Source organism: Myotis brandtii, unplaced genomic scaffold (assembly GCF_000412655.1).
Source record: "Myotis brandtii unplaced genomic scaffold, ASM41265v1 scaffold634, whole genome shotgun sequence".
Lineage (NCBI taxonomy): Eukaryota > Metazoa > Chordata > Mammalia > Chiroptera > Vespertilionidae > Myotis > Myotis brandtii.
In genome coordinates, this window is record NW_005370427.1 from 766,586 (window position 1) to 785,358 (window position 18,773).

Below are 18,773 nucleotides of genomic sequence, written 5' to 3' on the forward strand. Positions count from 1 at the left end.
CCTCTCCCCCCGCCCCCCCCCCCCCCCGCCACCACTTTCTCCAAGTCAATACATTTTTTTAAAGAGAAAGAAAGAGCGTATTATTGGAGGTGTGAGGCTGTGTGCATGGCATTTGACAAGCTCCGGAACCTGGAGTTGGTGTCACACCCGAAACATATGTGTCACCACAGCCCTGGTCCTTTCATGGCAGGAAGTCAGTTCCTGTCGGTGAGCTTCTCCCTGAGAGGCGACCGGACCTCCTGGGCCTCCAGCGCTCGGGCAGCCCCGCAACGCAGAGCGCGCCGCAGTGGGTCCCGCGGCTGGAAGCCTCATTGCTCCTCCACGCTGCACCCGGAGCCAGGTGGGGAACGTCCCACCTGCGGGCCCTGTGAGGACATCATTGGGGCTGGCCCTGCCAAGGCAACCGCAGGCAGCACTCGAAATTCAGCAAATTTAGGAGCTTTTTCATAGCAACATAAATTTATAGGAAGTGCATTATAGTAAGCAAACGACGTTAAAAATGTCCAACAGCCTTGGCAGAAAAAAGGTTCCCACCGCTGCCTTGGGCGGTCTTTCATCAACCCTCCTGGGTTTTATTCTGCCCTTTATGAAGCCGAGATGACCATGCTTAAGGAGCAGACTTGTTAACGATTAAAGGTCAGCCCCTGGCGGCGGGCAGCCAGGGCGGGCAGTCGGTGGCCCTGTGACCGGGAGCAGACTCCGGGGCAGAGGGACAGGGATGCCAGGCGGAGTCTGGGACACTTGGGAGCATTCTCAGGAATTTGTTCCTGAGGACGGGAGATGCTGCCATAGTCCCGGCAGAGAGGAAGAGCGTGGGTCACGGTCAGGGGACAGAACATAGAGAGTGACAGCTGTCTGCTCGTCCCCTGGGGCCGTGCGTGGGGCCCTGGGAGAGTGATGGTTTCGGGCAGCGGCTTTCTTTTTAAAAGTACAGCAGTTTCCTTCCGTGAGATCAGCTACCACCACACCTTGGATATCACTCCTCCAAAAGTTATTTTTAACCTTCATCCTCCTTTCCTCATAATTATATTCATAAGCAAATGAAATAAGCATGAACAAATGAAATAGTGTATGTTTTAAAACATGCTCAAAATAGAGTAGTAAGATGAGCTAGCAATGACATAAAGTTAAAAATGATTTCAGTATTTTACTTATTAATCATATTTATGTTTCGCTCTCATTAGAACTATCACTAATCCTGCCTTTTCTTGGAGAGTTCTATAATGGAATATGCCTCTGTATTTTGAAAATGCTGACTCACCAGTTTGAAATACAGCAATTTCAAAATCCATTTATTTCTAATCTTCTTAAAAATTGCCACTGCCAAATAGACACTGCACAGGATACGTGCCGCAAGTGGGAACATTATGTCATTGGCTGGCTGGCTGCACGTGTGAGCCTCGGGCTAGAATCCTGTCCCTCAGTTAGGCAGGATTTTAGTAAAATTCCGATGGTAAATTTCCATCTTCCCCAATGCCTGTCAATTGGGCCTAAAGATAAATCAGAAGATGTATCATTTTCCTATTTTTTTAAAAAAGTTTTTATTGATTTTTAGAGAGAGAGGAAGGAAGAGGGAGAGACAGAAACATTGATGAGAAAGAAACATTGATCTGCTGCCTCCTGCACGCCCCCTATTGGGAATGGAGCCCACAACCAGGAATCAAACAGTGACCTCCTGGTTCATGGGTCAACACTCAACCACTGAGCCACACCGCTGGGCACATTTTTCTATTTTTAACCAACGGGCTTCAAACCCACTGTAATTATTCTTTGGCTGGGTTATTTTGTAGGTGGAAAATTCTGTTGCTGGGAATTTAAAATAGGAAATTATGAGAGTTTTCATAGATGATGCATTTATGTCTCTTTGAGTAGAAAGTCATGTGATAATGGAAACATTTCCAAACACAGGTCTTTACACTGCCTCGGCCTGGGACCCCTTGCTCTCCAAGCAGTGTCTCTGCCCCCTGCTCAGACACCCCTTCCCCCGGGTGGGCTCCGTGTCCTTTGAGCCCGCGCCCCAGCAGTCCCCCGGAAGCGAGCTCCGCAGCACCCGCCCTCGGCACGGACAGCGCTTTGCTTTCCTGTAGCAGAAATGCAGAATTTTAGTCTGACAACTTTTCAAGCACTTTGTCATGAGAGAACTCAGACTTGTCTGTATGGTTCCAAGTATTTTCTTGTCATTCCCCATCATATCACAAATATTGTAACACTAGAGGCCTGGTGCATGAAATTCATGCACGGGGAGGGGGGTTCCCTCATCCCAACCTGCACCCTCTCTAATCCAGGACCCCTCGGGGGATGTCCGACTGCCAGCAGTCAGACATCCCTCTCGCAATCTGGGACTGCTGGCTCCTAACCACTTGCCTGCCTGCCTGTTTGCCCCTAACTGCCTTTGCCTGCTGTCCTGATTACCCTCTAACAGCTCTCCCCTGCTGGCCTGATCACCCTGATCAACGCCTAACTGCTCTCTCCAGCTGGCCTGATCGCCCCCTAACTGCTCTCCCTGGCCAGCCTGATTGCCCCTAACTGCTCTCCCAGGCTGACCTGATCGCCCCCTAACTGCTCTCTCCTGCCGGCCTGATCGTCCCTAACTGCTCTCCACTGCTGGCCTGATCATCCCTAACTGCTCTCCACTGCTGGCCTGATCGTCCCTAACCACCTCTGCCTGGGCCCCCACCACTGTGGCTTTGTCTGGAAGGACGTCCAGAAGATGTCCAGTCTAATTAGCATATTACCCTTTTATTAGTATAGATGTCTGCTGTTTAAGATAACATAATTGAGCCCGGCCAGTGTGGCTCAGTTGGCTGAGTGGCCCGAGCACCTAGAGGTCACGGTTCAGTTCCCAGTGGGGCGCATGCCCAGGTTGTGAGTGCGATCCCAGTGGGGGACGTTCAGGAGGCAGTCTGTGGACATTTGTCTCTTATTGATGTTTCTATCTCCCTCCCCTTTCCTCTCTAAAAAATCAATTAAAAACCATATATTTTTAAAAAGATGATATAATTTTGTAAGTTCATTTAATCTGTCTCAGAAACTAGCCATAGGTTGTGATGTGCTGGGGTCGGTACCTCATACAGGTGATGCTCCAGACCCTCCACCCTGGGGCCCTCCCTCCTCCCTCAGGACACGGTGAGACATGAAGTCTGTCCAAGCGAGGGCCCTGGAGCCACCTGCGCGTGGACAAAAGTGAGCTTTACTCCCCACGTTGTGGGCGGTCTAGTGCCAGGATGTGTGGCTGCATAGGACGGGAACCCCCGAATCCTGTGCCCACATCACAAGGACGAGATGCAGCTCTGCTCTGAGCCTCAGTGCGGGTCCCTCCTCGGGGTGGGGGTGGGTGTGGGTGAGGCGTGCTCTGCCCCCACCGCGCAGCACGTTACATGGATCCCCTCCCGGCTTATGCTCAAACGTGTGCCTTGTGGAAAAGCACAGGCTGCAGCAGGCTCGGCTGTGAGCCTGTCCCTGCCATCGTCCCCTAGCCTCTTACTTCCTGCCCAAATAGAGACTCCCCTGTGAAGGTGAGAAACAGGGCCCTTCTGATCATGCCGGCTCTCCCTTTTTGCCACATCCTTGCGCGTGGCAGGGGTCCCTGCTCAGTGGCATGTTCAGGAGCTACTTCTTGTTTTCCCACTGTTACATGTCATTTACGAAGCCATTTGAATACACATTCAAATTCTAATGGGATTGCTCTCTATCTGCAGTGTCATACCCTGACTCATTCGTGGTGGGATGAGGTGGTGAGCTAGAGCCATTTGCTTTTTTGAATGAACAGAAAAGCTAATTTCTGCCTCATCAGCTTAGCCTATGAATGTTCAATTTCACCCATTCTGAATGACTACTCCCACATCAGTTTAATGTTTTGGTTAATGGGTAGTTATAATTTATATTTATAGCCACTTTTAAACTAGAAAATTTAGGACCTAAATCCTGCCATTCTTTATAACTAGTCACTATATTGTACTTCAGGGGGAAATGTCCTTAAGCTTTTACTAACTTTGCTGGTGATGCAACAAAATAGAGGGTGATTTATTTTTAGTTGTTAATTTAAGAACAGAATTTAACAAATATGTTTAGAAAATTTATACTGAAAAATGGAAAATAACTTTATGACATTGAGAACTTAGCTATTGAAATGCATTCTTTTAGTTGCATTTCATCAAGAAACTTAATTATATCAGAATACTAATTATTATAGATTTAAACATTTTTTAGTAAACATGTTAAAATTTCACATGAAGTCAATGATTTTTTAAAATCTTGTCCCCAAATAATAGAAAATATGTAACTATGTAAATGAAAGTAACTGTCACTGAATCGGTGCCGTATAGAGGAATTTTGCCCGTTTCCTCCATGCCGAGCCCTCTCTTTTGGGTCATGTGGTCCCTGGGTACATGAGCTGTACATTGGCCACACCACACATTTCTGGAAATGAATTCGACCTGAGTCACTGGCTTAGTCACAAAGAGGCGCCATGATCTGCAAAGTGGTTTTCCAGATGAAATAAATTACAAACCCTCCTCCCTTTTCTCTTCCTCCAATAATGTCATCATCTCAATGGGCAAAAACTACAACCATTTCCCTTATGATCGGGAACAAGACAGGGATGCCCACTTTCACCACTCTTACTCACCATAGTGCTAGAAGTCCTAGCCACAGCAAGAAGAAATAAAAGGCAAACACATTGGAAAGAAAGAAGTAAAACTCATTATTTGCAGATGACATGATACTGTATATAGAAAAACCCTAAAGATTCCACCAAAAAACGTCTATAATTTCTAAAATGCATATATTTCTACCCTAATAAATTCATTACTGTAATCATATGGTCATTTCTTTTAGAAAGATGTCTGAACATCATTTTAGGATGTTTTCTCTATGTGCTGCGAGGCCTGCATTGGGACTCGCCCTTGTAAAGGACGGTGTAGCTTATTTTATCTTAAGGCATTGATAAACTTACTAGGTTCAGCCATGGGAGGAAAACTGACTTCTCTGGCCCTTAGTATTGGCCTGAGAGACTAAATAAGAATATATATTCTAAACATTCTCTGCTTGCATTGCCATTAGTCACAGGGACTCCTTGCTTTTGTTGATAACCATCTTCCAGGACATTAACCCAATATGTGAGTGTGGATTGCTGAGTGAATTAATACAGACTTTCACAATATGGCTACATGAAATATTAGTGATAAAGACATTCTTTCTGAATGGATTTACTGAAGCCCTGAGTGCCTACTAGTCTGCATTTACTATAACTGAAACCCAGGTTCAGTTGCCTGTCACAGTGAAAGCCAAACTTGTGCTTTCCTTTCTCACCAGCAAGAAGGAAAGTGGTTTATTCAAGGGCCAGCTGCCTGAGAAGATGGTGTACTATCCTCCCAAAGCCAGTCTCAACATCTCAGTGCAGGCAGAGATTTTAAAAGGAGGGAGAGGGACAGCAGTAATCGAGGGGAAAGGGTTGAAAGTTCTCTATTTGCAGACCAGCATAGTCTAATTGAAAAGGATCTTGAAACTGGTCAAGTGATGGTCTGGTGTGCATCATCCTGGTCTTTGTCATCCTGGTTTTATGTCATCTTGGTTCTTTGGTTGAAGGACAGCAAATCTTCCAGAGCTGAGATGACTAAGGTTGCAGTCTGTATCTTTTGAAGTGAGTCCCTAGGATTCTTATACAAATATGTTGTTTATCTTCAAGTTACATATGAAGCAGAGTCAGCATTTACAAAAATAGTATCAAAAGAATGGTGGGTGGGTTACAATTCCCACTGTTGGAATACTGTGATCTAATGAAGGCATCAGTCCAGAATTTCGTATTTAAGTGTCATCTTTTTGTTGCGTGCTATGTCTTCTTGCCCTCTCTCCCATTGATTCCTGTGTTTGAATAGTAACTAAGTGCAGGAGATGTGTTTTGTCTGTAAGGTATCTGAATGTGTCATGCAGGGTGAAATTCAAGGTTAGATTTTGCTGCTGCAGTTGAGGTTCTGTAGGTGGTTGTTCCAGTGAAGATGAGATAAGCTAAGTCTGGACAGTAAAAGGAGTCAAGTTGTGCTGAAGGAAATTGTTTTCCTCTTAATTTGTTTTCATCGCCCTCAAATGCACATGTCCATCCAGTGAGCAAAACAAAGCAAAGAAACCAAAACCAAATAATTTGCCAGATTTGTCATGCTTCCCCTTTTTGTTTTGGCACTTGGGGAATTGCCAAGAAGTAGCTGATTCTTTACCCTCCATGTTTTGTCTTTCCTCGAAACTCTGGCCACTCAGGTCTCACCTGCATTTTCAGTCTTGCCTCATTCCAAGGACAGATCTTAACTCAATCAGAAGCAACTTCAAGAACTCAGAGAAGTTATGAGGACAACATATGATGTATTGAGCAAGAATTATGGTCATGCACTTATATATTATCAATCCTCCCATGAGCCCTACAAATTTAATGTCATTTTTCCCAAATGCACATGAGAGGAAATTATTCCTCAACTACCCACTATGTTTATTTTGAGAACTTTGAAAAAATACCAAAGGGACAAACAATCTCAGGAGGCAAATTTGTTATCTCCAATTGTCCCAGAGAAGCAATATTTTAAAACAATGCTGAAAACTGGGATATGTTTCAAATAACCATGTGTGTGGATGGATGCCCATGGTAGAGTCTGTAAAGGTGGGGAGGTTACCTTCAAATATTAGTTTGTAGATTTAATTTATTTTTTTTATCAATAAGATATTATAAGTTTGCAATTTAGTAGTAAAGGATGCTAGGTAGAGAGGACAAAGTTGGGGGGGGTGATGGGGGACATCTGTAATACTGTCAACAATAAAAACTAAATTTAAAAAAGAGAGAGAAGGGAAAGTCTTCCTCTTTGCAATTTCCCAAACTGCCTCTGGCTCACTGCTGTAGAATGATGAAGTGTGGCGGCTACGTACTGTGCTATGCTTATGCAACCAGAGGTTTTTATTCCATAGAAATAGAATGAGGTTCTGACCCCAGAGTCTCCTGTTCTTCTGTGATGACTGCAGACCAGTGTGTGTACCTGACCTTCACTCACTGGCCACTGAGAGTCAGTCTTGATGAAGCACTGTGCCTGCAGCCACAGTGGCTTCCTTCCAGTGACAGTGGGTGCGCCTCCAGCTTGTGTCTGGCTGGTTGTATGTCACCTTGTTGACCAACTTCATCTTCTCAGGAGCATGAACATCATCTTGTTTAGGGGTGTTTGGTCCAGATCTTTTCTCTGTCAGACCAGAGATGATCGGACTCTCAGAATTCTGGGATCTCAGCAGGTGCAATGATGGAGCATAAGACACAAGCAAGCCCAAGAGAAGGTGTCTTGTTTAGGGGTATTTGGTCCAGATCTTTTCTCTGTCAGACCAGGATGATCGGACTCTCAGAATTCTGGGGTCTCAGCAGGTGCAGTGATGGAGCATAAGACACAAGCAAGCCCAAGAGAAGGTTCCCCTTGGCGAATGAAAGACTGTGAAGCAAGTGTCTGTTTCCATCTGCAGTCTCCACATTGAGTACTATGTGTGCAAAGAAGCACTGTGGTCCAGTTCATACTGCCAGTCACTGTAGGTGGGACTGTTGCTTTCTCACATTGACCTAGAGCAGCGGTTCTCAACCTGTGGGTCGAGACCCCTTTGGGGGTCGAACGACCCTTTCACAGGGGTCACCTAAGACCATCGGAAAACACATATAATTACATATTGTTTTTGTGATTAATCACTATGCTTTAATTATGTTCAATTTGTAACAATGAAATTGGGGGTCACCACAACATGAGGAACTGTATTAAAGGGTCGTGGCATTAGGAAGGTTGACAACCACTGACCTAGAGTAAGGTTGTCTGTGGAAGATTTAGCTCCAATAAGAAAGGTTGGTGGTTTCACACTTTAACCTGACGCCATGGCAGTCATGTGGGAGTCTCCACTGTCTTGTGGAAGATGTGTTACAGTTTCAACTCCTGGCCATTGTCTTAGTGCTCTCTTGCCGGTATTTATTTATTTCAAGCACAGTTTACGTTCAGTGTTATTTCCTGTTAGTTTCAGGTGTGCAGCGTAGCGGTAGATGATCATATGCTTTGCCGTCTTCCCCGGCATCCCCAGTGCCCACCTGACATCCATGTTGTACGGATTACACGCCCCACCCTGTGCTTGACCTTAACTGCCATTTTGTGCTTCTTAATCCCTTCACCTTCTTTTATGCAGCCCCAAGCCCTCCCCTCCGGCAACCTCCAGTCTGCTCTGTGTCAATTCTTGATGTTAGAGAAGGTGTCTTGATTAACAAATAACAGTGACATTAAGAATGGTCAACTCAAGGTGACCCATAAGCTTAATGACATTGATCTGTTTGTTGGCCATGAAACAAACTTTCACCATAAAATGGTGGGTCTCATAGCTAACTTGATATTTTACAATTAAAAAGAATTGCTCACTTCTCACTCATATGGAAAAACAGCTTTTCATGCTAAATGACATAAAAGAGAACTTTAAGAAAATCACAATTTTTTTAAAAATTATTTATTTTTGAAAGTTTTACATATATCCCCTTTATCCCCCATTGTCCTCTCCCAGCCCACCCCCACCCCCCAACTCAGGCCTTCAACCCCCCTATTGTCTGTGTCCCTTGGTTATGCTTATATGCATACACGTTCTTTAGTTGATCCCTTACCCACATCCCCTTGCTCCCTTCCATCCTCCCCTGCCTTCTCTCTGAGGTTTGACAGTCTGTTTGATGCTTCTATGTCTCTGGATCTATTTTTGTTTATCAGTTTATGCTGTTCATCATATTCCACAAATTCATTTTTTATTATTCTAATTCATTTGTTTTAAAGGCTAAGGTATAAATCTAATATTTTTTAGAACATGCTATTTTCTGATTATGTGCTTAAAACTTACACATTTTATGCTCTTTCTAGTTGTACATAAATCACAGGATTTATTATTAATGGTTTTCTCTTGACTCATAAATGTTGTTGCCAGTAGCTTGGCACCCACAAGTAGCCTAGCAACAAGTCAGCTCTCCAGCAAACAAAGTGTTGCCAATAAAAGAGTTCAAATTCAGGATATTAGTGCATGTGTACTACTGAAATGAAGCTGGGGTGTTCTGATTGGGGGAAGTTGCATGGCAGGCGGGGTTGAGTGAGTTTCCTAAACCATGGCATCTGTTCAGACCACACACCTTTGACAGGTAACTGAGAGTGTGTAGGTGAGACAAGTGTCATTGTGTCATCACTGTCTAGTGCAGGGGTTCTCAACCTGTGGGTCGCGACCCCTTTGGGGGTCCAACGACCCTTTCACAGGGGTCGCCTAAGACCATCAGAAAACACATATATAATTACATATTGTTTTTGTGATTAATCACTATGCTTTAATTATGTTCAATTTGTAACAATGAAATTGGGGGTCACCACAACATGAGGAACTGTATTAAAGGGTCGTGGCATTAGGAAGGTTGAGAACCGCTGGTCTAGTGGGTGAGTTCACTGGTGCAGTTTCTGCTATAAACCTTCATGCTTTTGGAATAAATGTTTTATTTTCAAGTTGTGCTTATAGTTTTGCACCTTCGGGGATCAATTTCTTGAAAATATCACAAAATAGTCCACCTCATAGTTGTTTCACATGTGAAGACGTTGACATGTTTAGTATCAGTTTCCTTTAGTGGAATCAACTTCCACAACGGCTGTTCATGTTCTCCGAGAGGGTCACTCCCTGTGTGTTGGTTGCAAGGCCCACATGGAAGAGGGTCAGGCTTCGGGAAGCTGGGGCTTCCTGGGACCATCACTCACAGGACCAGCGCCCTCGCGGGGGGGGGGGGGGGGGGGGGGGGGGGTGTGGGAGGATGGCGCCTGCATCCACAGCGCCTGCTGGCTGTGCCCTGGGCTCTCGACCCACCTCTCAGGCCCACAGGCTGCTGCTGCACTTCCAGAAACCCGGGAGGCCTGGGGACACCTGAGGAAGCGACCGCACCATGGGATGTGCCCTGAACATAGGGCTGTGCCTTTGAAACAAATCCTAGAACCTAAAACCAGGAAGCATCCGCTCTCTGCTGATGATCCCCCTCCCCCTGAAATGCTGGCTTTTAAAAATCCAGCCTTAAAGGACTCTGACTTGCTGCTATAGTCCCCACCGGGATGGAGCGCAAGCCGCCATCTCTCCCCCAGGGACTCCCAGGTGGCTCCTACCTGGCAAGGAGGAATAAACCCCATGAGGTCCTCAGAGGGAGGGCAGACCTCCTTCAGATCGGCTGATTGTTTCGGAAAGTTGGATTGAAGGGACTCGCCTTACACATGAAAGAACATTCCCTGCATGAGAAACCGTTACCGGTCCTCGAAGACAGCCAGCAGCAGTGGGTAGACCTTTTGTCCCCAGAGCGTGGGGACGGCACCCCGGGGCCTCCCTGTGCGGACACAGCTCCTCCCAGCGCATCTCAGGCCCGGTGCTCGGGAAGCAGGCAGTTTCGGGGGCAGCTGCCCGTTCACCTCTCCTGCCAGCGGGTGCCCCGGGGCAGAGCGTGGAAACGTGCCATCCTTTATGTGAGAGGTGGAGTTCCCAGAGGGCAGGAATAATCTTATTTATGATTTTAGCCAGTATTTACTACCATGCCTTATAAACAGTCTGAATGCAACAAATGAATCATCTTTTTTTTTTCAGTTAACGTTTGTAGGTGTATTAGAAATACCTGTAACCACCACTGAGATTACATTTAAGTACAGAATATATGTTAAGAAGGCATAAAAGCCCTTAAATAGTTGAAAAGAGGTAATTCCCTTAAATAACAGATGCCTTTGTGAAGGAAATGACGTTTAGAGGTCCACACGGACGTACACGTTACCCTGAAATCCTTGCTGGTGGTGACGTTGATCCCAAAGGAGCTGCTTGTCTTGCAGGTGTGGCTGCAGAAGTACGGCTACCTGCCCCCGACGGAGCCGCGGCTGGCGGTGCTGCGCTCGGCCGAGGCCATGCAGTCGGCCCTCGCGGCCATGCAGCAGTTCTACGGCATCAACATGACGGGCAAGGTGGACAGGAACACCATCGAGTAAGTCACACACGCACGTTCTCGGGGCCCCTGAGCCAGACCACGTCTTCTGAAAACCTGAATGACCCGGCGACCTCCAATGGGGTCGCTCGTTTGGGAACTTGCCTTTGGAATTGAGCCTATTTAAGCTCAGTCCTGTGAGAGGTCAAATTTGCTCAGCTGATGTCAGAGACACATTTTCAAAATAGGAACGAAACGGTGCCCGGGGGTGGAGAGTCAGGCGGGCCCCGCTGCAGCCAGGACAAGAGGGGTGACCGCGACCTGTTGGCGGGCGTCCGGCTGGGAGGGCACACGGCACATCTGCTCCCTGCTGAGTTGTGGCCCAGCGGCCACTTGAAATTGGCCAAATTAGAACTCTGACCCCAAGGGAGATGGACAACTGTCCAAACCAGGGCCCCTGGGGGAGAGGGCAGAGCTAGTCTTCAGCTTCCTGACGGTCCACAAGGGAAAATTGCCCCGACCAGTTAATCAAGGAGGGGTTTTCCCTGGAAAGTCTCTGCCTTCAGTTGCTTCTTCGCTCTTGAATAGCGTCTGTCATCTCACTGATTGAGGCCTCAGTCACTCGCACACGCAGTTCCTCAGCAGCCGTCTCCACGGGGCGTTTCCTCTGTGGAGGAGGCAGAGGCAGCTCACGGACCTCAGCTCTTTGCTAGGGGCCCGGAGGTCACGGTGCCTGCAAGGTCCCAGCAGTGTGGAGGCGGTATGGCTTCCGGAGAGCAGAGGGGACAGGCTCATTCCCTCCTGGAGCCCCTGGGTGTTTCGAGTTCTTGGCACAAAGTAAATCTCCCTCGTCACGCCCTGTGGTCATTACCCATCAACACCCACAGGGGGAGATGGGCGCACTTTTCTCTCCACCTTTTCCGATAAAGAAACCACCCTCGCCACAACGGCACCGGGTTACCAGGACAGTCAGAGGACATCCACTATGGACTGCACCTATAGGCCCGAAATCACTCCTCTCTGTTGAAATGTCTTAGGATTCACTCTGAGTAGCTATAAACTTTTATCTGATTTTAGACTCTTGGCAAGATCAATTGTTTTTAAGTTAAATAATTCCGCTCTCCTTCGGCAGGCAGACATTAGTGCATTCAGTCTGTAATTCTCGGGCACTTAAAAGCAGTGCTTCCAGCTGTGGTCACCTCTGTATCGTGCTGAAGAAAGGAACCATTTTCCCACCACAGATGAAGGTGTTACCTTACATGGCGTTCTGTATCGCTCTTATATTAATCAGCATTAGGGTTGGAAAGATAGTAATAAATACATATATGAAAATGAGCTCATTGTCATATATGTCAACGGTTCTTTCAAATAATGGGTTTCTTAGCTAATTTTTGGGAGAAAGCTCACTTAAGTTCCTTAATAAATGGAACCATTTATGTTATGAAGAAAAGGAGAGAAAGACATGGCACGGCAACAATGAACATGAGTGTAATATGATCTTACAATGTTAATAGGAGACATTTTTAAATTTTAGTTTATCTTTTATGTGTCAGAGTGTTTGCATTGCAGTTTGGTGGGATATCACATTCAAGGTGACTCCCCTGCTGCCCCCCACACACCCCCGTCAGGCCTGTTTCTTTCCTGGGATGTCTGTCACCTTAAGGGAGACCACAGGGTTCACTCTGGCATGCAGAGTCTGCCCCTTGTCACGGGTATTTATCAAAATGGTATTTGGGTGCAACTAGCATTTTGTTGCACAATAACTTGGTGTTGGTCTAGAAATGGCTGCGGCAGCCAGAGCCCCCAAGTGGCTGTGAGTACTGAGAGGAGCAGGCGCCAGCCCTGCGCTCACCGACGGGGCCTCTCACCCACTTTAAAAACGTGTGAGGAACCCTGCCTGTTCCGGAATGAAAAGTTGTGTTTTTTTTTATCTTTAATTTCTTTATTGGTTAAGGTAGAGGAACCCTGCCTGCTCCGGAATGAAAAGTTGTGTTTTTTTTATCTTTAATTTCTTTATTGGTTTAGGTATTACAAGTGTGTCCTCATCCCCCCCATTAACCCCCCACCTCCCCGCCCCACTCATGCTCTCATCCCCCTGTTGTCCCTGTCCATTGGTTTTGCTTATGTGCACACATACAAGTCCTTTGGTTGATCTCTTCCCCTCACCCCCACCCTCCCTGAAAAGTGTTTTAAATGTTGCAGTCCCGTAAAAGCCTGAAGACCAATTTGCCACAGAGACGGTTCCTGTCAGAATGCCCTTTGATCGTATTGTTGGGGTTTTACATATTTCAATAAACAATGCCCACTGGTAGCTCCGCGCCACAGTGTGTGGGTGTCAATACTGGTGAAGTTAAGGTGGAATATTCTCAGCCTGACCAACCCTCACTAAGGCTTCTTTGCGTGAAGTTTCTGCTGGTGTCAAATCAGGCCTGCCCGAGCTTCATGCTGCACGTCAGCATCTGCCTGATGAGCTAGTCTAGCCCGTAAGCGTGCCCGTGCGGTGTCCGCCCAGTCAGCTTCTGTTGAAGGCGCAGAGCTGGGAGGACTACGAAGTCCACGGGAACCTGCTGGACAGCGGGCAGGTCAGCAGGTGCAGAGGCTGCCGACTGGGCTCCTGAGCCCCCGCCTCACTGCAGTGACGCAGGGGTGGCCCTGGGCCGGGCCCACAGGCTCCCTAGCCCGATGCCCAGGCCAGACAGACATGCAGGTCGGAAACCACAGAACAGCCCTGCTGCGTCAGGCGGCAGCTCTGCCTGAGGGAGCTGCATGTGAGGGTGTGGGGGTTCTCAGTGGGAACAGGGCGGGGACGGTGATCCTGACACGGGCCACTACACTACGCAGAGGGAGGCTGGGCTGTGGGCCTGGGTGGCCTGGGGAAGCGGAGGGCAAGGGACCCAGCTAAGGAGGCCTGTGTCCAAGTCCTTCTACAGGGTGTTTCATGGCCGAACAGGAGGAGGACGGTCTGTGCCTGGGGAGTGCACGTCAGGAGGAGGAGGCCGGCGCAGCGGAGGGGAGAGGCACCTGGGGGGTGGGCGGCAGCAGAGGCTGCGCTGTGGTTCCTGGATGTGGGGCAGAGCAGGGCAGTGGGACCTGCAAGGCCGTCCGGCCCAGGCATTGGGGGTGCTCTGATTTGGGCTGAGATTAGGCATCAGAACAGTTGGTGCAAGTTTGGGGCAGGAACAACACCTGTGTGTTTTACTACATGTAAAGCAACACATGTGGCAGGTGTCTCGATGGAGACGAGTCAGCCCGTGTTGGGAGCCTTGTTTATCAGGCATGTCTGGCCGACGGTGTGTGAACTCAGCGAGGGCTCTGGCCTTGCTTCTCTTTTATCCTCACAGTAGTTAATGCCTCTCAGCGTGTTATAAATGCTCAGAAATATTGTAGGATGAATGGATCAGGATGAGTAAATAAGTGAACAAACACTTGGAACATAAGACAAAATTATATGCAAAAGCCAAAGAAATCTCTAAGGAGTTCAACAGAGATTCTGATCAGCCCAGGGACCTGTGTGGCCGAGGCCTGCCCTGGGGAGCGGGCTGCTCGGAGGAACTCCCTCGCATGTACGCGGCCTAAATGGAAGCGAGGGCAACACAGTGAAATCGTTTTCAGTTACCAACTTTGCCTTTTAATTTTGTGGATTATTAATGTAATTTTAGAGAATATATTTTCATCGAACATACATTTGATTCTGATAACAACTAATTCCATATTGTCAAATTTTATCCCACTACCCATTTCAAAATTATTTCTCCACTTAGAGCATTTCCTTAAATATTTTCCTTAGCTAAATATGTGACCACATGCATTCTGCATTAAGCACATTTGTGCATCTTTAATAACTTGGTATTATTTATTATTTCAGTACAATAGGTAAGGATAAGCACTTGCCTGAGGAGTATTATAATTTTGTTGATGTGATTAACGAAACACCCATATATTAAAGCCGCTTCCCTCATCCTCAGCCCACCAGTAATGCCTGGTGTTGGCGTCTGGGTCCAAATCGCGGTCTTGCACGTGTAATGAAGAGGAATGGCTCTTCAGGTTCCTCATCACTGGATGTGGTTTTATGCCAGGGGTGCCACCAGGGGGGCCCGGTGCGTCAGGCCAGGGAACCCTCAGAGTCCTGGGAGCCGGGGTGACTGTAGGATCGGGCCCAGCCTCCGCTCAGTCAGCTCAGCCAGTTCTGAGGCCGACAGCCTGCGGAATGAGTGCTTTCAGGACATCTTGGATCTGGAGACTTGGATAAACACACGGGGTGGTTCTCTGAAGCAGCTGTCACCTTGGTGGGGCCGTCAGGTCAGCCATGCCACGGCCACGCTCTTGCCGGGCCCAGCGCAGGTCAGCCATGCCACGGCCACGTTCCTGCCGGGCCCAGCGCAGGGGACCGCCCACTGCCTGGAAAAGCGAGTCATGGTTTCACTGCTGCAGGCAGCATGTCTCTGTTTGTAAAAGCTGATTTATCCACGTCACATGCAAACCATGTCATTTATTCCCACAAATGGACATCGCTGACAGTCTTCTCCACAGGAGCTTCATCCCTTTCAAGAGTATAGACACTGTGAAGTATTTGGTGAAATACAGCAAAAGTGGATTCTTTTTATTTTGCTTTATTTTTCCCATCACCGTTGATCCCCTCCGTGCCCTCTCCCACTGCCAGGCACCCCACCCACAGCCACACGCTGCTGTCCACGCCCAGAGCCCTCTTTCTCTTTGATTCTTTCCTGATCTCCGCTTTCCGCAGCCTGTGGGACCATGGAGTCTGCCCCAGCTTTGTAAGCGTTACATTAAACGGGGTCATGAACAGGAGAGCCCTTTATGAGTCACTACAGAAAAAGTCCCAGCAGCAGGAAAACCGTTCTGTTTGGAGAAGAAGCAAGACCACATAGAAAACAGCAGTAGTCAGCGCGTCTCCAGGATTGCAGACGCCTGCACCTGTGAAATGTTCAAAGTTTATAAACCAAAAGCAGCATTTCGTTTTCTTAATATAAACACGTAAACCTTACTTCTGTGGTGCTAACCTCATATTCAGGAGAAAACATTACTTAAGCATGGAATGTGGTTATCGTGTGGCTCTTACTTAGGAATTAGGACAATGACAGTGAAAAGAAGAAAAGGTGGGAAGGCAAATGCTATTAAACAAGTTCTCTGTGTGCAAGGCACACCCTCTTAGCTGCTGGAATTTAAGGTCACGTCATAGATTTTAAACATTGTTGAATGTTAGAGCTGGAGGAGACCTTACTGAGAATTTCTTTTCAAAGTCTCATTTTAAGACACTCAGTCTACCACTGGCTCAAAATAAATTAGAGAGAGAAAAATATCTAAAAGCTCTGTGATGTAAGCTAGTGAATCTTGATCATTCAGGAAAAATAATGTGCTTTCTATTTAGATTCAAACCGCAAGAAAGTGGGCGGGTTTCTGCTTTGGTTTTCCGGTCTCCTCATCCCACCGTAGACGGCTTCCCGCTGGTGTCCTTTGAGGTTAGCGATGAGGCTGCTCACTAACGGAGGCCTGCTTCTTGCAGCTGGATGAAGAGGCCCCGGTGTGGGGTGCCTGACCAGACCAGAGGCGGCTCCAGGTTCAGCGTCCGCCGGAAGCGATACGCGCTCACGGGCCAGAAGTGGCAGCACAAGCACATCACCTACAGGTAGGAGCACCAGGCCACGTCCCGTCTCCACGTGTCACTGCTGCTCAGTTAGATGTCTCTTGACACCTTACACACGCTGACTACAGGGTGACCTGTTGTGGTACAATGTTCACACAAGGAACGTAAAGCCACGATAGAGAAAGAGAACGGCTTGCCCTTTGGGGGCCCCCGTGGCTCTGCGGTGAACTGCACCTCCAGTGCTCCGAAGGCACACCTGTGTTCTGAGGGGCTGTCGCCGCCTACCCGGACACATGGCGTTCTCCCACTAGAGTTCACAATCTAAAAGACCCTAAGTGACCACACAGGTAATTGCCACTTAAACACAATGTCTTTGAATAGCTGAGGACTTTCAATGTCCGTGTGACCGTAAAGCCTGGTCACATGCAGTGCCTTTGCAGGAAGCCACATGGAGAGTGCTGTGAGGAGAGTGCTGGGTGCTGTGGGCCCTCCTGTGACAGTCTAGCAGGTGTGCAGTGGGTCCTCGTTGTTTCAGCGTGCAGCTCCTAATGACATCCGCTCTTCCTGTACTTGCTGGCCAGCTTTACGTCTCCTCTGGTGAGGGGTCTGTCGAGTCTTCTGACAGATGAAGTGTCAGTGAGGCTGACCACGATGAGTGAGCTGACTGAGGGGTCCGTTCCCCGTGCCCACCTCTGTTTCCCGTCTGCAGGGCTGCCAGCTACTGAGGCAGGGCCGGTCCAGGCTCCAACTGAGACAGTGCATTCGTCTAGCTATGTTCCTGCAATTCTGTCCGCTTTTGCCTCATGTGCTTGGTTGTTCTGTGGCTTGGCACATAAACATTACGTTCTGCTATGTCTTCGTGAAAATCTGACACCTTTATCATTACGCAGCATGCTCTTTCTCCCTGGTAATGTTCCTTGCTCTGCAGCCAGCTCTGTCTGCAATTAATGTAGTTGCTACGGTTTTATTCCGATTAGTATAGTGTGGTGTATGCTCATCCCTGTACTTTTAATCTTACAATGTCTTTATAGTTAAGGTTGGTTTCTCATTGGCAGCACGTCATTGCTGTTAGCTTCTTAATCCTCTCTCTCTTTTCCTTGGTGTATAGTGACCATTCAGTTTCAAGGGATTATTGATATAGTTGAATTAGTATCTGCTGTATTTATAACTCTCTGCTGCCTATTGCTGTTGTTCTTTGTGGTGTTCTTTTGTCTTCCCTTTTTCTGCCTTCTATGCTTTTAATGAACATTTTATACATTTCCATTTTCTGTTACGTATCAATGATGCTCTTTAAAATTATTTTAGTGTTGTCCTGGCCATGTGGCTCAGTTGGTTGGATCATCGTCCTGTACACCACAAGGCTGCTACCTGTCCCTTTCCCCCCTGGGAACTCAGTGCTAGGCACATGTGGCTCCTGTTGTCATTGAAATCATCCTCATCATGTACTCACGGGCCTCCTCAGCCCTCACCATCATGTCTGTCATTGTCTAATTGTGTTGTTGTTCTTTTTATTGTTTCTCATCACTACAATAGAGAAGTTCTGAAGAAGCCTGCTTCCAGCTCTGTCTCTTGTCCAGAGAAGTGACACTGGACTGCAGGCTAAGTACACAATCGGGTCATCGCGGGGGATAGCATGTTCACAGGCAGTGCGGCAGGAAGCAGGGCCCCCGCGGTCTGCATGCTTTCAGAGAGTGTGTCGAAAGCACACTTGCCTGAGCACGGGGACTTCTGCGGCCCACAGTGTGGGAAGGAATGACAGGCCACTGGGAAAACGGACTTGGAGAAAAGTCCGAGTTTCAGCATGAACCACGTGCCTCCTCAGCCCTCACACAGGAGGCCCGGGGCAGGCCGTGTCGGAGGTCCCCTTCTGAGTGGAGTTGATGACATCACACAGAATGGGGCCTAAAGCAAAAGAATAGGTAAATGAGATAAATAAACCCACAAGGAAATGCTGCACCCCTCTCTCCCTGAGGGCACGAGCCTTTCACGCCACCATCCCTTGGCTCAGGTGGACGTACGGCGACTTCCTTGGCACTAATTCTCTCTCACAGCCCGTGTCTGACCATTAGTGCATCTTGGCAGGTGTGTCCACACAGTCTGTCCGCATCCAAGCATTTCCCAATGCCCCCACTGGTCCCGGCCCAAAGCCCTCGTGGTGTCCCTGCTCCACTCTTACTGCCTTGAATCTGCTGTCTCCCCCGTGGTGACCGCAGC

General features: G+C 47.9%; 1 protein-coding gene across 1 annotated transcript in view; it reads left to right on the forward strand.

Moving 5' to 3' along the window:
* The window catches only part of MMP16 (matrix metallopeptidase 16 (membrane-inserted)), a 180,465-nt gene that overhangs the window by 95,145 nt on the left and 66,547 nt on the right, over positions 1-18,773 (forward strand). Inside the window, exons 2-3 of the mRNA XM_005880345.2 lie at positions 10,866-11,014; positions 16,479-16,601. Coding sequence (XP_005880407.1) covers positions 10,866-11,014; positions 16,479-16,601 — 272 coding nt within the window. The remainder of the gene's footprint in view (positions 1-10,865; positions 11,015-16,478; positions 16,602-18,773) is intronic.